General features: G+C 38.7%; 1 protein-coding gene across 2 annotated transcripts; it reads left to right on the forward strand.

Moving 5' to 3' along the window:
- SLC25A24 (solute carrier family 25 member 24) lies at positions 1 to 24,978 on the forward strand. Of its 2 annotated transcripts, XM_068952184.1 has the most exons (11): positions 46 to 444; positions 12,006 to 12,132; positions 12,671 to 12,758; positions 14,253 to 14,364; positions 16,874 to 17,032; positions 17,421 to 17,573; positions 18,386 to 18,493; positions 20,397 to 20,564; positions 21,743 to 21,893; positions 22,463 to 22,655; positions 22,976 to 24,978. In XM_068952184.1, the coding sequence occupies exons 1-10, from the start codon at positions 259 to 261 to the stop codon at positions 22,639 to 22,641; spliced, it is 1,431 nt and encodes a 476-aa protein (XP_068808285.1). In that variant the 5' UTR covers positions 46 to 258; the 3' UTR covers positions 22,642 to 22,655; positions 22,976 to 24,978. The 2 variants fall into 2 exon arrangements, with proteins under 2 accessions (XP_068808286.1, XP_068808285.1); XM_068952185.1 differs by having other exon boundaries at positions 1 to 444; positions 22,463 to 24,978.
- Positions 24,979 to 25,248: the final 270 nt, after the last annotated feature.

Below are 25,248 nucleotides of genomic sequence, written 5' to 3' on the forward strand. Positions count from 1 at the left end.
CCACGATTTCAAATCCCAACGGCCGCCGGGGTGCCTCGCGCCCGCCCTGGGGCTCCCCGCCCGCGGGCGCGGCTCCCCGTTCCCGCCCCCGCGCTGAGGCGGGGAGCCGCGTCCTCCCTCCCTCCCTCTCTCTCTTTTTCCCTCCCTCTGGCGGCCGCGGGCGTTGTCGGCAGCGCCGCGCGGCCCCGCCTGCCCCCGCCCAGCCCGCGGGAGCCGAGCGCCCCGCTGCCCGCGGTCCCTCGCCGCCGCCGCCTCGCCATGTTCCAGCTGCTGCGGGGCTTCGCGCTGCCCGCCGCCGCCTGCGACGGCGGCAAGGACGCCGACTCGCGCTACGCCAACCTCTTCAGGAAGCTGGACCTCAACGAGGATGGGCGGGTGGACATCGCCGAGCTCCAGACGGGCCTGCGGGCCATGGGCATCCCCCTGGGCAAGGAGGCGGAGGAGGTAGGCGCGGGCCGGTCGGCGGCGGCGCTGCTGCCCGCCGCGGGGCCGCGGCCTCCCGCGCCGCTTCGGGCCGGCGCTGCCCGCGGAGCCGCCGCGGGCGAGCAGCGTCGCTGCGCGGGCCGCCGCCGCCGCGGCCGGGCCGGGCCGTGGGGAGGGCGAGGCGCGGCCTGGCCGCGGTGGCCCTGCTCCGCCAGGGCCGGGGCTGCGGCGGCTGCGGGTCGGCGCGGCGCCGTCCCCCGTGTGCTGCGGGGGCACCTTCGGTGCTTTTGGGGGCTGGTCAAAGGCCCCCTTGGGTGAATTCGTCTCCAGGCCTGCGCTTTTCCTTTCCCGGTATGTCGTGCCTGCCCTAGGCGTTGGATTTTATAGACGTGCTGTGAGGTTGTAAACGAACTGTCTTGAGTAAAAACGTTATAAATAGGATGACTGTTGGTAATTCTGCTGCCAAATGGGCTTGGCCCTGTTTATTCATCATGTGTCAGCTCTTGCCCTGCCTTGATTCTGATATTTGATACCTGATATTTGATAGCATGTTCCTACTCCAGCGTAACACAGGATGGTAACTTACAGCTTTTGCATGATCTAGGTCAGAGTAAATTACGGTTTGTTTTGGGCAGCAGGTGAGGAAATCTTCTCTTTAGCCTATGTAGCAGTAGGTTGCAAAAGCAGAATCAGCTAATGAAGAGAGAAATGACTGTTCTTGACCGGGATAGCAACTGATACAGAGACTCTTCTACTTAAAAAACTGTGTCTTGTAGCAGTGAACATCAAACCACAGGCCAGGCAGAGCTCTTACTCTGGGTCCTGGATTCTGCAGTGATTTGACTGTTACGTTCTTTTATCCCATGTTATCAGCGTTGAAACCTCACAAATCAGTAAAACTTGAGTCATCAAGCTTACTAGGGTAGTGCTGAGTTACACTAGCAAGTCCAATCTGTACCTGAAAGAGACATTTATATTTTCTAGTTATTTTTCAGTAATCCCTAGTGGTGAAAATATAAAAACTTAACGCATAATTCTATAAGTAAAAGCATTTGTGTGGTAAGGCAAGTTTGGACTGAAAAGGCAGCTTTTAGTTTAGATTTTTTCCCTTCTTATTAGCTACTGCTCACTGAAGCTAGTGCAATTGTCTTCAGTAGGCTCTGTTAGTTTTAAAAGTTCTTGGGCTTTCTCTTTGTTGCCTCCAATTAGTAAATTGGAAGAGTTGGCACATTTAGATCTAAATTAGTTCGGAAAGAAAGGGTGCGTTTGCAGTCACACACAAAACTTAGAGTGGACTGTTACGATCTGGCTAGAACATGGCGTTGTACGTCTTTCATCTGTGTGCTGCATTATATTAACAATGGTGTGCATTTGTGATTAGGCCTGTACTGGTTATGTCTTCGTACATCCTTCAAAGGACATAGTAGTGGCAAACATACTGCTTGGTCTTCGTTTATTGGTCTAAAAATCTGGCCTTACACAAATAAAAGATAACCCGAAGAAGCCTTTAACTCATTATTGCAATATTCAAACAAGCTTTTAACTCGTTGTATTCGTTCATATTCTGCATTTCCGTTGCTAGGGCCCTTTAACGTTCCTGGAGGGAATTCACCCATCCGTATTTGTACAGTCATAAAAGTAGAAAAATACGCGTTTTAGTATAACATCCCAACTAGAGGAAGGAGTTTGTATTGTGCCTGTAGTTCTGAAAAATCAGAAGTAGATTCAGCATCTACAGCTGAGATTGATATAGGAGTTATTACTTTAAGCAGTGCTGTTCAGCAGTTCAATATAAGGAATGGTGAGCTTGCGTTCCACAGCTGTGCCTGTGTTAGCTGTCGTACAACTTCTAAATGAGGTTCAAGAAAGCAAACTTAAATTTTGACTTCAGTGTTCAGTGGCATAATGGGTCAGTCATTCAATTTCAGTGTCCTAATCCTGGATCACTCTATGAATTTTCTTTCCTACTGATCTCATTATTTCATCTCTATTTTTCTTCCTTTTGATATATTTAATACTCTCATACACTTAAGGAAAAAGCATCCAGCAGGTCATGTCCCTTGGGTATTGAATGATGCCTGTATAAATGAAAGTCCTAAGCACACTTTCAATTCAATATTGCTTCTGGTCAAAATCATTTTTGCAGTGAGCGTATTTCTCAATTTTTGGTATATATAATGGGGGTATGATTTGGTCTGTTTGCCTATCCATGAGAGCTGTCAGTATTAGGTGTGTGCTAGTAGCGAACTTCAGTCACACATTATGTACGCATTGTTGAAAACCTGCTGTACCAGTTTGACTGTAACAAGTTTGGCTTTTTACTTGCACTGAACAACAGAGGAGTAGATGACCAGTGTTCTGACATTTAATGGGGATGGTCCTCCAACATAATTCATAGAAAGCCTTGAAATGCAAAGGGGCATGTTTCTTAAGTTTTGAGCTGCTTATGATTAAGTGCCAAGTGATTCTGTCTTTCTCTTCTTCAGTGTGATGCTTTCCATTAAAAGTGCAGCTCTAAATATTTGTCAAATTCTTCTCAGATGCTACAGGATAAACTGGAATTGAAACCCATGAAATCAGTTGAGGTAAGCTAGACTTCTGTAGATGTAATGGAGAGCAGGAACTGGTTGCCTTAGCTGCTTGACAACCACAGACCAAACAAAATAAACCATGAATCATATCGCGCATTTGAGAGGGGTGGAAGAATTGTTGGAGTGCACTGAAATATCTGTATGTTCACTGCTTTAAATTTAATGGTGCACACAGTTTCAACTAGAAATGACTTATAAGACAGCCTCAGTAAGACTTTCCTCCAGCTTCTTTTCTGTCTTTTTGTAGCTAATCTGCTCTCTGTAGTCTTTTTGAGTCTTGAAACTGCCTTATCCCACTTATTTCACTTGAGGTTCTAAGCTGATGTTGCAGGTGAGTTTGTAGGTTGTGTTCAGGCTAGTGCTTTTCTAGAAAAAAGGCAAACAAATTAATTTTAATGCAATAAAATTCCTTTTTTCTACTTGGTAAAAAGGCACTTATTAATAGATAGATTTAATCATTTTTTGTATCTGGGGAAGCAGAAATAGTCTTATAATTAATAATAAATTGCAGGACTAATGAGTAAGTAAGTGTGGAAAAATTACACAAAGTGGCTAATGTTAGCCACTACGCTGTTCAGCCCTGTTAGTATAGTGATGTTCTGGGTGGGCAGAACTTTAGATACCCTAAAGCAGAGTAGACTTCAGTGCCCCATGTCTAGATCAGAATTTCAGACTTTATACTCTTAGGGTATTCTTAGATGTAGGTCTGGTTTAGATTTCCAAAATCCTTTTGTGAGCCTGGATTGCGTTGCATGAAATTAAAACATGCATACGCGGGAGCGCGGGTCACTGCTGCTTCCTGATTAATCTTCAGTAAGGGGCTGTGGGAGCTTTACTCCTTTGTTTCACTGCAAAATCAGCTGATCCATTATAAATCGTCACCTTACTGCCATAAGGTAAGTACTGGTGTATACTAGAGCTACTTTCCTCTCTCCCATTGAAACAGTAGGTAATTCCTCTCTAAAACATGTACACCTTCTTTAAACGATACAAAGCTGCTGTCCATTTGAGTAATAGACTAGTGGCACATTCTTTTTATTTCACCTTTTATCCATTTTCTTGATAGTTTTGTTAGCATTAGTAGATATGCGAGTGGATGTGCACTGAGGTGAATTGATGTGATAAATGTTGGAAGTTGGTTGAATGGCCTTCTTTATTTAAAAAAAAAAAAAAATTGCTTTTCACATAGAGTCACATCATAGCGTAAACTGATAGAAGTTTTTAAATTTGTATTCCACTTGACCTGCCTCCTGTCAGTGTGTGACAGACAAAAGTAAACCATTGAAAAATCCGAAATGTGCGCTTTATAAAGGCTGCCAGGATGACTTCTGTTTTATATTGTAGTGTACTGCGTGCTAGGAGCGGATAACTTTTGAAAGCTTTACAAAAGATTCCTAGCATAATATATCGAGACTGACAAAGAAGGAATTTAGCATGGTGACAATATCAAATGGATCTCTACCAACAACATTAATAGCTAACGTGCTGTCACTTTGAATAGTGGAGTTGTCCTGTAGAGATACAAACTAGATACTGGAATCACATCTCAAATGATCTCACCCTGTGTCTTCAGAATGAGTCTCTTAGACTGGAGCACCATAAATGGTGCGAGTGGTTATATGAAGTACTATTTTTGTTCACCCATTCCTCCTGTTGCAATCAGTCCTTACATTAAATCTGTGGGAGGTGAACGCAAAATTTCAAGCATCAGTTTGCAGTAGGAACAGCCAAGCATTCAGGTACTACTTATATGTAGACTCCTGGAGTTAGGAGTAGAAAGATGTTATTCAAATGAATAACCACGTTCTGGAAACAATTTAATAATCTTTATTTGGACTGACTTTGTATCAGGTTTTGACATTACAAGTCTTGTGGTTCCCAACTACTTTAAGGCTTCTTTAAATGAAGAAACAGTGTGATGAGACACCTCTGTGTAAATCGAAACAGGGCCCAAATAGACTAAATTCACAGCATGGTCTGTTTAGAGTAATCAACTCTTGTTTATGAAAATTTGAGTCTAGCTAGGTCTAAAAGTATTCAGAACATTTGAAATGTGTTACTGCATTTAAAACAAAGAAGGAATTTGGAATTCCTTCAAGCAAACCAGACTTCTGTGTTATCTTACAACGCTATGCCTTTTGTGCAAAAGGACGTGTGAGAACAGGGCCAGGTAGGTATTGTTTCCTTCGGTGCTTTTCTGTGGCCTCTTAAAAACTACAATTAAGCAGTGTTTCAGAGACTGAAACTTGCCATAGCTGTTCTTAGTCGGGAGAGCATTTCCCTTTGCAGATACCTGTTTAGTGACTGGACTAAATATGTCCTTGTATGTTTCTCTTATTATTTTATTATGACTTTTGCACTTCTTCGATCCAGTAACTTCCCTAGGTATGAGACAGGGCAAAACTAGAGGCTAGTAGAACAAATTTACTGAAGCCTCTTCATTATATTGTAGTTTGGCTAAAAACATGTTACTTCAGCGACTTCTTTGACAGAGGAAATGAGGTCGGCTTTCAAATATACGATATCTACACTTGGTTATCCTATCATACATGATATGATTTCTATTAGATATCAGGTAGATATTAGATTAGAAAATAAAGATAGCTATTACTATAGTTTCAAAGCCTTGTAAGCTTCTGCTCTTTCATGTCTCTTAGTGCCGTTCTCTGTGTGAAGTGAAGCTTTCTCTCACTTTAATAGTACACCAAAAACTAGTACAGTAGTTAGGCATCTTCAGCTTTTTACCAAAACAAATGTCATATCACGTGAATGTTGAAAGCTGGCACCACGTAGTTCCTTTCAACTTTGCTTTTCAGGTCATAATAGTTGTTTCATGTCTGATTTCGGAGACTTAATTGTGAAATTAATTGTAAATGAACATGTAAACTCGTTATTTGATATTTTTTTTAATGGGTAAAACCCCAAAGCTTTTGATTTGACTGACATGTACAGTAGTCCCCAAGTCTCCATATCAAAGAGGAAGATGAATCTAAAAAGCTTATTTTCATAATGCTTTAAACATCCAAGGAAGGAAAATGTATTTTTTAATACTAACTGCGGAGCAATAGGGTTTTTTTCTAAACAGTGGCAGGGTACAGTGAATGATTGCAATTCTTTCTCTTGTTGCTGCAAACTACAAGAATGCCAGGAACCCCAACCCCCAGCCCTGGAATATCTCTTAACCACTTACTGAAACACCTTGCTAAAGCACCATCTGAAGCCAGCAGTGTCCCCCAGGTGAAAATCCAAGGTAAACTGGCAAATATTTTAAGACAAGTTAAGGTGAGGATGCCTCTGTAGTAGAGTAGTCCTAACAGAAAAGGCAGCCTACCAAGTATGTTCAAAGTCAGGAGTTACCCATATAACTTGCAGGAAATGATGAATGAAGATATGAAGGATAGTTTGTGTCTCCCATTTATGCTGTTTCAGATTCCTGGAATCTTTAAGCTTCTAATTCGTAGTCATGAGTTGAGAGAGTTTATCCAGGTCCTGAAGGAGCAGCTTCTGCAAGGCACGCTGGAGGGCATACTGATGAGGCTTGTATCTTTTCCTTTTTAGGCTCATTTTATAGAGATTCTGTCTCCTGAAATGAGCCAATGGAAAGACTGCTGCTAGCCTTTCCATGCTGTAAGAAAGAGGGGTGGCTGCTAGCCTTTCCATGCTGTGAGAAACAGTGGTGCTTAGGGCGAAGAAAAGGTCTCCAGCTGATGGAAACATTTGTTTTCCGTTACATATACCTGGCTCTGTTAACTTCTGTCCGTGACAGACGGCAGGTTTAAAGAATATGCTTGGCACTGTTTAAATGTTGGCAGTATCCCTTAAGAGGCAAAGCAATAAATATGAATGCAACATGTAGATAAGTTGGGAGGTCTTTGGAGGTAGTGAGAATGCCTGTTTTGCTCACAGTGGAGCGTTGTGTGTTCTTGAGCTTAAGTAGCAGTCTGTTTTGTTAGTGTGTTATGTGAGCTCATTGACTGGGGTAACAGTTGTATGGACATATCCTCAGGCCCTTCTGCTTTGTGTTGGATTAATCTCTTGGCTGATTTAGCATGACAAGATGGATTTACTCATGTTTACTGAGTATTGAGTTTCAATTTTATCACTGATAAAATTAATAAATGTGTGTCTTGCCAGAAGTAGATAGGAAAGGGACTACATTACTTTTGCTGTTGGAGGGTATGTGTCCAATAGAGAGGAGCTGCGTATACTTGAACTCTGACTGAATTTGGCTTCCAGTGAGTTTAAAGTCTAGAGTGCGGGTCTGTGTAAATGAGTATGCCACTAATTATTTTGGAGGCGGAGAGGGCAGGAACAGAAAAATGGGAGAAGAGGAGAAGAGAGTGGCATGACTGGTTTTATACATAGTACATCTAGTTTTAAAAGAAAATGTGAAATTTCTGAATGTTCCTAGACATAAGGCCGTGCAATATTTGCAACTGTGCCCTTTAGAGCTCTAGTCATAGATTATAGAACAATGAGTTACTGATTACACCAATTATGAGTCTTTAAGCCTTGTTCCTTTTTACTTATGTCCTGTAGATAACATGGCAGAAAACTAGACGTGCCCAGTGGCTTCTTGATGGACCCCTTCCTTTTAAGCATTTTTTTAAAAATTGTAGTAATTAGCTGAAATAATGAGCTAATGATTTGTTCTTATTTATGTTAAGCAGCCCCACCTTTCACATACAGTTAAGTTTTGTAACCAGAAGAGTGTGATTGTGAAACCTTGCATACAGTAAAAAAATCATGGTTTTAAGTAATAGATAAAAGCTAACCTCTTGGGAATTTAAAAGAAAAGTCTAGATAAAAGCAGAAAGATTTCCAGTGTCATGTATTCCCTGTCTTTATATTGTAGCTACAGATGCATTAAAAATCATAACTTTGTTGCAGAGTAGTCTCATAATTCTTCAAGCCACTTATAGCTATCAGAATTTGTAGATATCCGTAAAACCTGTCTGTAACTTTCCTAGTTGTGTCAACAGATCTGGTTTAGCGTTGCCCAGCAAATTCAGAGAAGTAGAGGTAGTGGAGTACTCCTGAAGAAGTAGGAATTCAACGCTGCAGCATCTTTTTACAATACGATTTTGAAATAAATTTTTTTTTTTTGGTGTGGTGTTTCTGATTGGAGTTGCTTTGCTGTGCAGGGCTGTGAAAGCAGCTGTGTTAAACTACACAGCAGAAAAGAACAAAAGTAGCAGCTTTTTTTTTTTTTTTTTTTTTAAGGAGAGGGAAAGGGGAGGTTGGGGGGGAAGTGGTATCATGATACAAATATGTCAGGAGCATTTCTAGTCAGAATGTGGGAAACCTGATGGCATTAAAAGGAAATATCATCCAAACTCTATCTTCCTAGTTCAGTCAGTAAGTACTGGTTCTTAATATGGTCAGCATATCTTTGTGTCTAGTGGATTTTCTTTATTGCTTGGGTTTAAAGTTTTCAGACAATGAGAGAAGAAATTGCATGCCTTGGAAAAATATTTTTTCCCTTGGGGTTGAGTCCACATAAAGGTGTGGTGTTCCCACACGAATTTTGTAATGAGAAATGGCAGGTATGTGCTAGGTACATTAAACATATCTATTTCCCAGGACTTCTAAGCAAGGACCAGAATCCAATTTGGATCCTGCCCTATCGTCGTAAGGATGCCTGTGCTAAAATGCATCTAAATCTCTATCAGACAAGTTGGTGAACAAGGAAGTGGCAAAGTGACAAATGCTTGTAACTATGCACAATTTGTTATCTTTTAGTATATTAAATGCAGAACAGCAGAGTGATTCCTTACTAGAATGAAGTGAGGATGGTCAAATACTGGAATGGGCTGCCCAGAGAGGTTGGGGAATTTCCATCCTTGGAGCTGTTAAGGACTCGACTGGACATGGCCCTGAGCAACCTGGTCTAATTAGACCTGCTTTGAGCAATGGGTTGCACTAGATGATCTCCAGAGGTCCCTTCCCACCTGTATGACGCTATGAAGAGCGGTTTGCATTTGGGAGTTGCTATTTCAGGCTCCCTGCAGATTCAAGTGGGTATCTTACCAGTTATGCCCATGGAATATATAACCCTCTGAGAGGTGATTCCTGCCCTCTAAGTGAAAGACAAGACCCTTTGAGTGTTCCTGTGTATTTCACAAACTTGCAAATTACTGGTTTTAATATGAAATTTTAACACCCAAGCAAATGGTATGTTTTATAGAGCATTTGTATGAGCTTTTAGATTTGTAATGTGAGCAAAATGAATGTGCCTGCTGAGGAAATGCGTGCCTTTTTGTTCCCTGTCACTTCTCTTCTGCTACAACCAGAGCGATTGAGACTGGCTCGAAGTCGGGAAAATAACTAAAAACAGAAGTAGGGAGTGGAGAGTAGGTTTGTGCTTATCCTTTTCTAATTCTTGCCATATAAATAAAATCCGCTCATTTGGCAGGTAAAATGAAAGGCGCCCCCCTCGCACACTAATTGCTAGCTCTCTAAACCTCCCAGGAATTTCCGTTTTCTTTGGTTCACATCATCGTCAGCAACAGAGATTTTGTAATTGGAATTTAGTTAATGTTTTGTTGTAGCTGTGGGCCAGAACAACGCTTTCCTTGTTCTTTACTTTTGTCCGTGTATTTCAGATAGTAGTAGGGAATAGGAACAATTTGTTCTGATTAGAATTCACTCAAAATATGTATGTGACTCCCTGTAAGTTACCCATTCTCAGTAGCTTGTGCAAGTCCCAGAAGGCACTAAGATCCTGTGGTATAAGGTGCAGTGCATACATGGAGCAACATGGATTAAGACTACGGTGTCTTTGCAGTAGGGGCTCTCTTCTGACTTGAGTCAGTTTCTAATTTTTTTTCTTTTTTTTAATTTTTGAAGGATTAATCTGTTAGCATTTCTTATTAGAAGGCATAATAAGGAATCCATCCATACATCTATATAAGCTACATAAGCTGTTTTTATATGATGGGAAATTCTGAACAGCCCTAACTGAACTGGCAAAGGCATCAGATGAAACTGGATTGATAAGAGTATTATTATTTTTTTAATCAGCAATACAAATATTCTGGACTTAATGGTACATTAAGAACAGCACTGCAGAAGAAATTTTCTGCTTCTTATTTCACTGTGAAGTACCATATAATCCTTCCCCCTTCCACTGAGAGATCTATGATGCAATCATGAATTTTGGTTTTTTGAGATTAAACATTAAAGTAGACCTCTTTTCCTAAAGGAATAGGAGAGATAAGGGAGGCAACATAAATGTATTTAGACGTTTCAGATTTTTTCAGACGCCTACAACAAATGCATGATGGTTTTCAACTTTCATTATGTTCAATGTTTCTGGGCTAGACCTTGTTGGACTTTGTTCTTTGAGGATTTGTTTTTTATTTGAGCATGTTTATACTAATTACAATGAAGTAAGCAAATGATGTAAAAACAAGTTTTGTACATGAGAATAACCAAGCCAATTTTGAGAGCTGTATCTTATTCAGAAGCTGCAATTGTGCAAGGCAGTTTTTAACAAAGGTGATATTTGGAAGAATCTTCAGCATAGGCCCTAGATGTACCATGAAGTGCTCTGAAATTTTTTGCAAATTTAAAAAAAAAAATTCTGCTCTCAGGTTGGTCTTCCGTCCACCTAGAACAGCTCTTGTACAGTATGCTGTCCCCTTAGGATCTCATACACTGAGGGAAGAGAAAATGCAGGAACTGATGCCACGTGAAAAGATGGGGCATAATTTTCCCATAGACTTTGTGTCCTAGAGCAGGGATTTGGAGTGGATTCCCTGTCCCTGATGTCCTGCTGGACCTGCTGTGCTTCTTCATCCCTTGAAGACTGCAGATCTGGAGAAGGCATGAGAGGAGACGGAGGGTGCCCATCAGAGCAGTGCTGCTGTGCTGTGCTGTGCCATGCCTCATCCTTGCTGCTTTCCCCGCAGCTCTCCCTGCGCGTAGCAGCCCTCGTGCTAGCCTGAAGCCCCAGCTAATAAGTCCTATGGCGCTCATTACCCTGGGCTTAACTCTTCTCAGGGCCTTGCCTTTGAGGAGGATATGCCTCAATGGTTAGAGACTACTGCTCCATGTGGTTGCTGCAATTTCCCCTTTTTAAAAGTTGGTTTTCAGATAGAAAGTTGGTTTTCAGATAGTAAGGTGTCTGATGCTGTGGAGATGAATGAAGAGCATGTGCCTAGGCAGCTGGGCCACAACCCTAGTCTGTATTTCAGACTTTTTTCCTGCTGTGCTCGCAACTCTTGTGCCCTGTATTCAACTTGTAGTTAATTTTATATGTAGGTGTTTCTTATCTGCAAAACAGTTACTGGGAAACACTGATGCAAAGATGGAAGATAACAGAACTCCTGCTGCAGGGGAAATACAGTCAGGTTTTAGTCAGGGCTTCAGTCTCATGAAGGGGAAAGCACTACCATCTCAAACTCTGGGAGGTGGAAGTGCTAGTCAGACAAGACAGTTGTATTGTTTGGTCAGCAATTAAACAGTTAACTGCTATTTGCATTATCTTTGTAATTCAGAAGTAATAAGCCACTAGGTTAAAGAGGGTAGTCAAGAAGATATTTGTTTAAATTGACTGACACTTTGTAGTTTTCATGTGCAACCAGAGAAGTTACATGCTTAAAGTTGGTCTCGTTCCTGGTTTTGTCATGTCCCTGCTCCCTCCTTCGCAAAAGATGCAATACCTGTAGGTGTAACTTGCCACTGCTTGTAAGAAAATGTGTGTTCTTTGAATAGAAAAGCTATGGAAACACTAAATAATACTTTTCTAAATCTCTTGGCTGCTGAATGTTTTCTCTTTTTATGAAAGCACTAAGAATATGTTTAAATTTTGGGAACAAAATATATCCCTGAAGTGTAGGCTTAGGTATTCTCCTGATTTGACACCACTCCCCTCCCTAAACTGACCAGTGCGACATTTTAATTTTAAGCCTGGGCTGTGCCATGCTGTTTTTATTTTGTGACCTGCCCTAATTTGGATAAGTCAAATGTCTAATTTTCTCCCAACAGAAAATTTTTAAAGCTGGAGATACTAACCAGGATGGGCAGCTAGATTTCGAAGAATTTATGCAGTATCTTAAAGATCACGAGAAAAAAATGAAACTAGCATTCAAGAGCCTGGACAAAAACAATGATGGTATGTCTTGTTTTATTTTATTCGTTCAAATGTTATTTGAAGGAATTATGCATTAAAAGTTGTCACCTTCATTTTTATTCTTTTCTAGACAGGAGACAAAATTTGCAAATGTGGAACCTTTGTTTTCCTTAATAAGAACATAATTAGGATTGTTCACAGTAGATGGAAATAACTATAAAATGATTATAGTCTTTTTTCCCTTTTTTGTATCTTCCAGGTCTGTTGACCTAAGAACCTTTGCTCCCCAGATGAAGAAACTATGAGGAAGTTTCTAATTATCTCTTAAAGATAGATAGATATATATATTTTTCTAGCTATTATCTCACCGGATATTTGCATCTCATTTGGTTGCATGATTTTAATGTACTTACCTTTGCTCCATCCTTGTAAGAGATGATCAAAATAGATCATCTCTGTTTCAACTGAAGTGTTCTGTGCTCTTTTGTAATTGTCATATGATGGAATTCAGTGAGCTTCAAAGTGCTAAGTGTGTTAAGCTTCATGTTTAAATGTGTCTTCTTTCTTTAAATGTTCTAAGGAAAAATTGAAGCATCAGAAGTTGTCCAGTCCCTCAAGATACTGGGTATAAACATTTCTGAAAACCAGGCAGAAAAGATTCTGCAAAGGTCAGGAATTACTATTTCTTAAAGTATTTTTGAGCTTGTATATTCTTCCTTGTATTTTTCATAAGTATGTTTTTCTAATACAGATTTAAAAGAATGTTGAACAAGAAAGACTATTAATTAAAGTACATTTATTTTCAGAAGATTTAGGAGTGAGCCTGTGTTCAAATGCTTCATTTGTACCTGAATGCATAATTGGTTTGCAAAGCCTTTTTAAAAAAAAGTTCACTGTGGTTTTGGACTCTCTTGTTCATAGTAAAAGCTCTAGGATTCTCCAGTAAGCCTCAGGTTTAGTGGTAAGAATATTCCTTGCTTTCCTTGGATATTGCAGCTGAAGAATTGTATTGGCTCTTGTGTTTAAAAAACGAAACAAAAAAACCCCACTTCCATCACGTTCACTGTTTGAGGACTGCACTATGTAGGTTTACAGGACTTGAAGTCTACGTTCTAATAGAATAACTCTTCTCATTATTTAATCATTTTGTCAAATGATTGGAATTGTTTTAGTGTTATGGATTTGCAGATTTACTAATCTTGAATGTAGGAGGAGGCCTCAGCTCTAACTGTGATCAAGAACAACTTATTACCTGTTGTAATGTGAACTTTGTCCTCTGACATACGAAATGGGAAAGTTACAGGTAAAGTGACTAGATGTTAACAGTTTGTATTCTTGGGGCTGTGTGATGCCTCTCTGAAGATGCATCTGATGGATGAGAGATCCATCTGACAGAGCTTGGATGGCGCTGTCCTGTCCTTATGAAAGGCTGGATCAGTCATTCCTTGGCAGCCCTGCCAGCCCGGTGTCTCTGTCAAATCATCTGAGCTTTATGACGCATTGCAAAGGTGCACCTTTGGTAAACCTTTCCCTCAATAGCCAAAGTATCCCTCCCCACCCCCAAGATGACCCTTACTCCCCCTGCTCTTCCTTACCCCCTCGTATCCTGACTGTATAGAAGATATCAGAGTATTTAAGATTGGAAGAGTGTAGACTGGTCTGTCTAATCTACCCAGTGAAGTCTGTCTGTCTGTTACTGAGTTTTATGAACAGGAGTAGAATATGTTTTTTGTTCCTTATTGTGTGCATTCAGTAGAATAGACTAGTTGAAGAATGGGATTATAACTCTGAAGGGTTGTTGGTAACTTCAGTGGTTCCCTTATAGAAATTCTCACATATTCTGTCCATTTTTGGATGATAGAAAGTCTAGTCACTAGCTGAGCATCTAGTTCCTGAAGGGGAATGTCTTATCTCGTTTTCTGAAACAAAGGCTGTAAATGTTGGTGGAATTAAGTGTTATACTGCAGTTCTAAATGGAACATGTTAGATGCATTCAGATCAGCAAAGCATGGTAGTGAAAAACCATGACAGATTCAGCTTTAAAGTCACAATATGGACTCTACAGTAATTCCTCCCTGATAACTTCCATAGATTAAAAAATAACATCAACAAAAAAACCTTTCCACTGTTTCTTTACCTGGTTTTGTTTTATCTCTTTTCAGTATTGATGCTGATGGGACAATGACAGTAGACTGGAATGAATGGAGAGATCATTTTATGTTTAATCCAGCTACAGATATTGAAGAAATAATTCGATACTGGAAACATTCCACTGTAAGTTCAGATTTATTTTAATTCTAGTGCAGGTCTTAAATCCATTTCTGTTAAATTTCAAGCATATCTGTATTAAAAAATGTTTGTTTTCCCTCTCACTTCTTTGTGCTTTCCCATGTACAAGTAGTATAGTGTGGTGTGAGCTTGTTCTGAACAAGAACTCTTCCTTGGTCTAAATTTTGCCAGCAGTTGGGGTTAGGGAGAAAGGAATCCTTTCTTTCTTTGAAGATGTTCCACAAAACAATGCTAACCACAGTATTAAATCTTTTTTTTTTTTTTTTTTTTTACATTACAATACATTTTTATGTGTTGAAACAAATTACAGAAGCATTTTTAACTTTTATTAGTTCAGCAATTGCATTTATATAATTATATTATTGTTACCATGAAATCACTCGTTTCTTTTCTGATGATTTTCTGTGCTCACGTTCTCATATGTTCATTTGTGCTGTAGGATTTCATTCAAGAATGATGAGAATAAAATTTTTCAAGTTACTACTGAATGGAGTGCTTATCACTTTACAGTGATTGACTTATAAGAACAAATAATAAGTAAACTCTCAACCAATAATAGTCTTCACTGCTAAATATTCTTCCTGTAGATGACTGGCATAATCCATAAAGTAGGTAAAGACAGATTTCTTTGAATATAGTAAGACCATTGTATCTTCAGGGATCAATTATCCTTTCCATAATAAAAAATGGCTTATGAGACCTGACAGCTTTGAGTGGTTCGCTCTGCTCAGCCCTGTTTCAGAGGAGATGCTTGCCAAAAGGGAGCTCCGTGTTTTCTGAGGAAAACAACTGGAGCACTTAACTTTGAGATCAGATAGTCCTGGCCCTAGCTTGTTTAGGGAAAAATACCTGCGTTTTATCTTTAATAATACTTTTTTGTATTACTTTTATTAAATAAAAGTTCTGTTTCTGTTATTATGTAATGTCCTTGGTTACCCCCAAGGAACAAGGTTAGCAGTCTCTTGTGATCTTTACATGCAGTCAGCTCACAACCCAGTTATCACAGCAAGCCAAAATCCAGCTGTATAGTATCACAGCTGGTGTTTCAGATAACAGCAAATGTGAGGCCTCAAACACTGGGCTGTCATTAACAGGTCTTTGAATTCTGTTTTTACTGTAAAAATGTTGATTGCTGTCAGACTCTTCTGAGTATAAAGCTACATTGACACAGGAGTATTATGAGCTGGGAGTTGTGGTCTTTCTGTTACAAAATGCCCACTCAAGCCTTAAACTCTGGCAAATATGTTTAATATCTATAAGTGTATTTTTGAGAGTTGTGATTAATCTTTTGATTAATTGACTCCCCTTGTGGTTGACCAACTTATAACACCTTATTTGGAAGCCTTGAATGTCAGAAAGATGAAAAGATTTTCCAATTAATCTGTTTTATATTCAATATCCAGAAGAGTTAGCGCTTTTTCTATTTATACAGTGGCTATAGGCTTAATCTGCATCCTGCAGTTCTTGTAGTCCAAATGAGCAAGACGGTGTTCTCCCTACTTTTACAGATAAGGAACTTGACATAAATGGGGAGTAAGATCTAAATTAAAATCAGCAGTAGTAATCAGCAGTGTATCACTTAACACAGTTCCTGGTTGGTGCTTTTTATCAATTAATAAAACATTCTTGCCTCTTTCAGTGTTTGACTTATGCATAATACTGGCTTATTATCTTTGGTATAGTTTTTCTAATTTATGGTTATGAATTACATGAAGAAAGGCTATGTTTAAGTGGGATATAAAATTACATGGTCTTATTTCTTTGTTTTATTGTGAAGGCCTGTAGTAACGTTCTTCACTGATCAAGTTGAATGGTAATGCAAGCATGCACTTGTTAATGAAATTTCAGACTTACATTACTGATTTGTATTCAGTTACAACATTTCGTATCATCAGTTACTCTGAAAAATTTTAATAGATTAGTCAAATTAGTCCTTTTGTAAGCTAATACGCAGCAGTTAATGGAAATTGATTATTTATGCTGATACATCAGCTATAATAATGCTATTTTAATATGTCATAAGAAACATGTGTATGAATAAATTACCATTAGAGAGAAATCTCTTAATCCTTCAGAGATTATCAAGATAATCCCAGAAGACTGGCTGGTGAAAGGTTAGCCAGTAACATGTAAGCATTTGTGCTTTAGTGCTGGCTGGAAAGGTTTACAGAACATGACAAAATGTCTTTGCTTGGGCGATGCTCAGGAGGAATTTGTCATCGTTTTTCATGATGATGGTGCAGTATTTGAAATGGTGGGTCTGCAGCATTATTATTCACTATCTGCACAGAAGTCATTACAAAATGGTTCTTCATTAAATTGCAGTAGAAATCAATAGCAAGTTAATTATAGAATGTGTTTTTTTTTTTTTTTTAAACTAGCATTTTACTTGTATATTCTTAGGTGATTGATTAATTGGAATCAGAACTGTCGATAAAATTGAGAAGATGAAATGGCATAGTTATTTGCACATCTTTGCTTTGGGTCCTAATAGGTGTTGGATATAGGAGATAGTTTGACTATTCCAGATGAATTCACAGAAGAAGAGAAAAAGACTGGACAGTGGTGGAAACAGCTGCTGGCAGGAGGAGTGGCTGGTGCTGTCTCTCGAACAGGTACAGCACCATTAGATCGTCTTAAAGTGATGATGCAGGTAGGTGCAACATTTAAGAACATTTTAGGTTCCAGCATATTATTTCGGCTTTTACAGAGAGCTCTTCCGGAAAACTCATGGCCAAATACACATCTAAATTCTAGAGAAGGTCTAATTATGACTTTAAAATTTCCATATTTTGTTTTACATTCGCACTTGATTCATAACTACCTAAAGGTAGATATAATGATTTATGGATTGATGCCCTATTCTTCTGAAAGTGTCCTTTCCACCTCGATGATGGCAAAACGTAAACAAAAACAGTATGGTATTTGTGCCACTGAAGTAAGATTTTTGTCAATAGGGGATGTATTTTTGCTGGTTTTACTTTCTGACCAGAGCAGTGTTCCTTACTGTGATTTACTTTTGTTTTTTTCTGTTTTTTTAGGTTCATGGTTCAAAATCAAAGAAAATGAGTATAGCCAGTGGTTTTAAACAGATGGTGAAAGAAGGTGGTGTCCGATCTCTTTGGAGGGGAAATGGTGTAAATGTTGTGAAAATAGCTCCTGAAACAGCTATTAAGTTCTGGGCTTATGAACAGGTAGGATGCTAAATCAGTAAGGCAATTAATAATTAAAAATAAATGAATGAATATAATAGGAAATAAAATACTGTCTTACTCACTGTTCATCATTTGCACAGTTGTAATATGTGTGAGTTCTTACCATGGATGGAGATTTCATCACACTAGTTTAGAGGTACTTTCATCAGATTTAAAATAGTCTAATTTTTCAGTTAATAGACTATCTAGTAGTACGCAGATTTTAGTATTAAATTATAAACAGTGTAAATAAGAAACTAAATCTGTCACAGATTTTAAACTGTCCTCCAGTCTGCCTAACTTTATTGCATAAATATCTTAGTTTTTGTTTCAAAGTGGTAACAACCTAAGATTTGATATGTTATGCTAGTCTGACTTATACCGGATTCTTTTTAGGTCAAATGTCATTCTGCTATGTAAGGTGCCCTAGCCCTGGATTTCAGAGTTATATTTACCTCTGAATCAGCTTTACATAGCATATTAAGGCCTAATCCTCCTTTGGAAAAGGAACTCCAGTTTTAATGTAGTTAACTGGTCTTTATTTGTTGCTCTGTAGGACTTGCTAGAGCCTCAGGTAAGACTCAGGTAACACATTGCATGTCTCTATACTAGCATTGAGAACAAAAGCAACAGAAAGTCAAGTACTTGGGGTACTGCAAGACTGAATGATGGAATAGTAAATGTTTATAATGTTAGTAAATGTTTATAATACAGCTTGAAGACATTTTGTACTGTATTTCTGTCTCTCATGGTAATTCATGCTTCTCCTAGAAAAGCACATGATGTTTGTTTTATGTATTTTATCTACACAGTATAAAAAGATACTGAGTAAGGATGATGGAAAGTTAGGCACCATTGAAAGATTTATATCTGGTTCTTTGGCTGGGGCAACAGCACAAACCTCTATTTATCCTATGGAGGTAAGTAACAGAGAATCTGCTTGCATTGGAAGACGCTGGCAAATGTCCAGTTGTTTTCCAGAGTAAAACCCATTTTACTCTTGAAAGTATTGTAGGAATAGTGTCTATATCCTAACATTTATTTTTCCTTTGGAGACTTATTCTTTCAGAATTTCACTAGTAGATGTTCTGAAATGTACTACATTATAATCGATACCTGTCACTTTTCTATCTTTTTGGCTATTCTTTTTTTATTTAAATTTACTACCTAAAAGCTACTGGGAGTTTAGGTAATGGTGTCATTTCTCTCTGTACGTGAACCAGAAATTAGATTATTATGTTATGGGATGACTGTACTTGAAATTTGCAATTAAGAAAATCTCTATTCAGAGCAATATTTAAATATGGCTTTAAAACCTAGTTCAGGAAACAGAAACAAGGAGCACATTTACAATTAAGTATATATTCAAATTATTTTCTAAACTGGACTTAAATTTTATTCTCACTGTATATGTAGGTAAGGAAGGATCTTGTCTGTTACAGCAGATTTGATAAAGTTCTGTTGTATGGTAGTTGGAAGCTGGGTCAGATTAGGTGGTCTATGTGGAAGGAGTATAAAATAGCTACATTTGGTAAAGCAGCTACGGCTTGATGATTAAACGCTCTATTTTTTCTGTAGAACATGTATGTATGTGTTATTACTTATGTTGTAATTTAACTACTCTTACTGCATTAACTGCTGTAGAGTAGCTATTTTACACCCTGCGTTTTTAAATTGAGATAAAACATACTTTGTTTCTCCACAAAGTTTTTCTTTTTGTGCGAATTACTGGAATGTACGTTGGGGCTGGGATTAAACCGGTACCAACAGCAAATTTGAAAGTAAGGGAAAACGCAATCTCAGTATCTCTTTCATGAGGAGGAATGTCAATGGGAATAAAACCTAGCTGTTTTCATTGCCAACAGTGGTAGTGATCTTTTTTTTAAATCAAAGCTTGCAGTTAGAGCCATTGAATCACAGTTAGCTTCTGTGTACAGAGGTGTGTTAAGTTATGGAATAACTGAATTGTTACGTTGATCACCTGGATTCTACTGATCAATTGAGATGGGTGAACTATTGTACAAGAAGGCGCTGTGGTCTTCTGAACAGAGATATAATACTGACCTAGAATTGTTTTTTAGAGTATTTCTGAGTAAAAGAGAAAAGCAAAGTGCTGGGGAGCTCCTGAGGAAGCTGCAATCTTATGAGACTTGAAAGTAGGCCACATTCTTGCTCAGGAAATTCCCTCTGTGATGTCCTTTAGATACTCTTCTTCATTCTTTGTCTTAAGATGCTGTATAGACTCATTTGCGCTATTAATCAGGTGTTCTGTTTTAATAAGGAGAAGCAATCTTTATATCCCTTAACTACCTCTCATGAAGTTGTGCTTTTTGAAAGATTATTTTTCTCAGTGTGCTTCGCTGTTCCCAGATCGGAGGTATGGATCTGCTAGTATGTTAAAACTGCCACTTGTTCTTTAGCTGGTGCTCCTATTAAGCACTGTCCGTGCTGATGCCTTCAAATGGATCAAAATCTGTTTGTCTTAATCAGGAAAAGAAAATGGTAAAACACAATGTAAAAAGACTATCTTCCATTACGTGTGCTCTCTCTCTCTTTTTTTTTTTTTTTAAACTAAATAAAGGCTGTTAGCTACCATTTGTTAGGATCTACTATTCTGCACGAATGATTAAAAACCTGAAAAAGCTCACTGCTGCCAAGCCTTAACAATTGTTGTCACAAAGGAGCCTTGAAGTAGCAAAATACAAAGCGGTTCCAGACGATAACTGAATAGGCAGCAATATGCAGTGTTAGTTTTCCTATCTTTATAAACTACGTGAATAAGTAGGTATGTAATTAAGGGTACTCTTTTCTTTTTTCCTGTAGGTTTTAAAGACCAGACTGGCTGTGGGTAAAACAGGGCAATATTCTGGGATGTTTGACTGTGCTAAGAAGATTTTAAAAAGAGAAGGTGTAAAGGCCTTCTACAAAGGTTATATTCCTAATATTCTGGGGATAATTCCTTATGCTGGCATTGACCTTGCTGTTTATGAGGTGAGCTTAGATCACTGAATAGTTGTGATTTTAATTAATTAATGTACAAAAAGAGTAAATGTTCTTTAGAAAAAACTATGTCGTTACTCAGATTTGTAAAGTGTTACAGTTACCTCCAGTTTAAAATACATAAATAACATTTTGCTGAGAACTTACTACAGACTTTAACACTTTGCTTGTTCCTCTTCCCCAGAGGAGAGCCTGTACAGACAGGCCTTTACACACAGCAGTCTCATCTAACCATACAAGGGTCCTTTCTTCTTGTAGCACCAAACAAGAGAGCTACTCATCAGGAAGGATTATGGCCTTGGGCAGTACGACCTACTTGTGTATTTACACGGCCCTCTTGCCATGGAGCATGCCCCTTCTATAGCAAATTTGAGCCTTAAGAAAATGGCTGATAATCATATGTTATTTACTCGTGCAGTTATGACTGTTAATACTCTTTTTTTTTTTTCTCACAATTTGATCTGATTGGGTTATAGTAATCTGATTGTATATCTGTGCATGTCACCAGAATTCTTTGTAGCTGCTGTCATGTAGTACCTGTGGCAAGTTTAAAATACTGCCCGCTTTCTTCTCAGGAGAAATTTGGCACCTCTTAAACCCACCTGCACCAGCTAACTTGTTTTATCTACCTTGGATGCTAGGTGGTGTTTAAAAACCTGTTAAAGTAGTTCAGGTGCACATACTAATTTTTTTTCTAGTATAGGCAAATCTTTTTGTGGTATTGCAGTAATAGTAATCAGTAGAATTACTTGGGGAAACGTGCCTCCACAGTACTGTGGAGGTTTTGTTCTACAGTTCGTACCTCTACTTCTGCATGGGGTGACGTGCCAGGCTGTGTACAGTTTTGTTGCAACCTCTGTGGCATAACTTTTTTCTTTTCTGGGATTAACAGGTCTAGAGTGTGGGCACTGTTACTCCATGCTGTTGCGGCTGGATCTTTTAAGGATTTATCTGCTAGGCACCAATTGCTCTAATCCAGTTAAAGTCCTTAGCCATGTACTTAACTTTGAGCACTGATCAATTACGTACCTGCGAACTTTAAAAGTAAGCACGTAGGACTGGTGTAGGGAGCTTGGTGCTTGCAGGATTGAACCCATAACAAATCTTATTTGTCTTGAATGCAGGTGTCTTATTATTATGTCTTATTATTTAATTTTGTATCTTGGCAGCTCTTAAAGACTACATGGCTAGAACACTATGCATCAAGCTCTGCTAACCCAGGTGTTTTTGTGTTGTTGGGATGTGGTACTATTTCCAGCACGTGTGGGCAGTTAGCCAGCTACCCTCTTGCTCTTGTCAGAACGCGCATGCAGGCTCAAGGTGAGGCTTGTACTGAAGTGTTTCAGTATGGCTACATCAAATAGTGCCACTTGGGATGGGTGTGGCAAGGATATGAGAAGAAAAAAATACTTTGAAAGCCAAGGATTTATCTGGAAAATGCTTCTTATGTTACCTTCCCCTCTTCCCGCCAGGAAGACTGCTTTTCCTTATCGTGCTTGATTCTAATGTAAAGTTATGGATACTAGCACTCTCTATATTGCAGCATTCATGGTACATCGAAGACTGTGCCATTCATAGAGCTCCTGTCACAGTCTGTGAAAGCACTTTGCTAGAAGAGAGAATGGTGTGGTCGATTTGTAGGCTCCTGCCCCTAGCCTGAGCACATCTCTGAAGAAATGTAGGTCGCTCATGCTTTTCAGTGGGATTTAGGCACATGGATATCTCTTGAATACCTGGGTTTTAAAGAGAGATCTAATTTCTATGTGAGGACAGAAGTTTTAAATCAGTGGTCCTGGAGGTGATGTGCTTACTACCCACTTGTTTAAGACTTGCTTGAACTCTAATATTACTAAAACTCCTTTATAACATGGGCTATCTTTTTATTCTAGCCTCAGTGGAAGGTGCTCCACAGCTAAACATGGTTGCTCTCTTTCAAAGAATTATTGCTACAGAAGGAGTACGAGGACTTTATAGGGGCATAGCCCCTAATTTTATGAAGGTGCTTCCAGCTGTCAGCATCAGCTATGTTGTGTATGAAAAAATGAAGCAGAATTTGGGAATTGCATGAAGTGAAGCAAAAAGGTGAGATGTTTCTAATATTGTTGGAAACACCAGAACAGAAACGATTTCTCAAGTAATCTGTTCTCACAGTTAGAGACAGATTTCTGTGGAGAGGTCTGCAACTTCTATTTTTGCCCTCAAGTTGGAAGAAACTTCCTTAATTTCTAACTCACGATTTTTTTAACAGATACCTATATTGCACTTTAAAATGTCACTGAATTAAAAAAAAAAATCAAGAAACTATGTCTTTCAATCAACAATATGTTCATTTTTTCAGGAAATCATGCATATTTTACTCATTGGCTTTTTCTTGTATTTGTCTTCCTGTGTATTTGGATTAGATGAAACCAAAGGTAGGAGAAGTCTATACTGCCTTGACACTGAATAAACAAAAGTGACTTTTTATATTGTGACACCGCCTACACTCAAGCACAGACAACATTTTGCACTTCTAGAAGTAAGCACTTAGTACTGTTTTTTCTTTTTTGAAGACGTAAATGATGTTTTTTCAGAACTTAGGTTTGGGTACAAACAAGGATGGACTAACACATTAAAATGCACGCAAACATCTTTATATCCAGACTGACCTGTCTTGTGTTTAAACCAATGAGAATCTGAGAAACTGCTGTTCCATGATGTTGGAATACCTCAAATGATTTTACACAGTATTTTTGTGATACAATCGGTGATTTTAATAACTTGCTCCCCTGGATCCACTTTTTATTGCGTTTGTAAATGTTTGCACCATTAACCGCAACAAGCTTGGGCTTACAGATGCGCATTTTATAGGATCATAATATCTAGAAGTAGAAAAAGTTACTGGGTTACTGGATCCATTCCATACAAGTACAAGCTACTACTTAAAAAAACGAGGGTGAGGGATCCTTATTACGCTGATAACGAATTAGGTGTTGGCTGTGCTACGAGGAGTACACCAAGTTTGTCAAGAACTTGGAGCTCATCCTAGCTGCCTTGTGGGGAGAGGAATGCTTCTCTCGTTTTGGACACTCCATTTTTTTCCTACTCAAAGGGTTAAAATCAAGTACATGCTTTTAGTTAATAGTGGATTGCATCATTATGTAAAAGTTTTACCAGTTTATAACATGAGGTGTAGCTTCTTTCCCTCACAGTCCTCTAGACTGTGCATGCTGGCTGTTTGTGTGAAATTGGGATCATAAAATATCAAAGCATTTTGTCTGAGTGACCAAGTGGAACTGTTGAGCCACTCACGTGCCCACTGGGTTCACGTTGTTAACGAAGCAAACAAAGCACATACAGAGAACTTTAGTACTTGAGAAACAGTTACTTGCCCAAAAACAAAGAAGCACTTCCTCAGTACAGAGAGTAGGTATTTCCATGTATAATCATTTCCAAAGTGTCTTCCTCCTTTGTTTTGGCACGTTTCAGATGCCTTCAGACCTGAATCCTGAGACAGAGTAATAGCTGTTGCAGAATTCATTTGTTCTGCTTTCTGCAGAGCCATTCAGAACCGTATGGTGTCTTAATTCTGAATTTGCAGAGGTTACTCTTATCTTGACCTTCTAAAAGCCACTTCTGTTAGACTACTTCCTGAAATTGGGTTAGTGCAGGAAGAACTTTGTTCTCATGCTAAATTTATGTAAAGTCTTTGAGGGCCGTTGAGGGGAGGGCAACGATGATGAACAAACTCCAGAGGTTTGCCTCGTTCCAAATACAGAAGACTTTGAGCCATGTTCTTCAAATAGTCAGATTAGCAAATCTGTGTTCAGTGCTTCTGTGGTTGCAGTTTATTCTCTGTAAATTGATATATAACAATTCTGTATAATCTGTATTATAAAATGTTGTGTCATCTGATTTTATAAAGTAGCAGCTTTAGCTGCGTCTTTTGGGAAACCTTGGACTTTGCACTTTGTTTGAAAAGCAAAAAGTCATCCTATCCAAATTATCTTGCATGCATATGAAGCCTTTCTGATCCAAATGTCTCTTTTTTTTTTTTTTTTCCCCCTCCCAACATCCCTGTATCTGTGTGGGATCTGTGCGTTCTGTTTCCCAGTCCTTTTGTTTGACTGTGACTAATAAGCAAATGTGTGTGATACAGTGATGACTGAAGCAGCATCTATCTTCTAGGCCTGGTTCCTTTGGTTTATATTGTATAAGTGCCATTATGAGTATTGAAAATTATGGTGATGATGTTTTCAGATCTTGAAAAGCTGGAGCCGTTCAAATTTAATTTTTCATTATGTGCCTTTACAGTGACTGTGTGTTCAAATTGTATATTCTTCTTCTCTCTGTTAAGAAACATATGTTTACTTTTTTAGCTCTATAAAACTACAAGTTTCTAATAAATGTTTGTTTCCTAATCTGGCTGGAGTGTGCTTATCTCTTTCATGGCCTGACAGGCAGACAGATAACAGATTTCTTTACAGCACTATGTACATACAACTTAATGTCAAGAGTAAAGGCAACTTACCTAAAAATAAGTTTGATACTAGCCTATACTGTGCTATTACAATGATATTTGAAAAGCTAGTTTAGGATTTGGAAAAACATTTATAGAGTCAATTATCTTATCGTACCATTAGGACACTTAGCTGTTTCATTGCTTAATGGAAGGTCACAAAATGTTGAATTTTTT

Source organism: Struthio camelus, chromosome 8 (assembly GCF_040807025.1).
Source record: "Struthio camelus isolate bStrCam1 chromosome 8, bStrCam1.hap1, whole genome shotgun sequence".
NCBI classification, from domain to species: domain Eukaryota; kingdom Metazoa; phylum Chordata; class Aves; order Struthioniformes; family Struthionidae; genus Struthio; species Struthio camelus.

Coding starts and splice junctions, on each gene's coding strand:
- SLC25A24 (XM_068952185.1), top strand. CDS start 259: ATGTTCCAGCTGCTGCGGGGCTTCGCGCTGCCCGCCGCCGCCTGCGAC. Junction 14,365..16,873: donor GATACTGGAAACATTCCACT/GTAAGTTCAGAT, acceptor GGGTCCTAATAG/GTGTTGGATATAGGAGATAG. Junction 17,574..18,385: donor AGTTCTGGGCTTATGAACAG/GTAGGATGCTAA, acceptor TTATCTACACAG/TATAAAAAGATACTGAGTAA.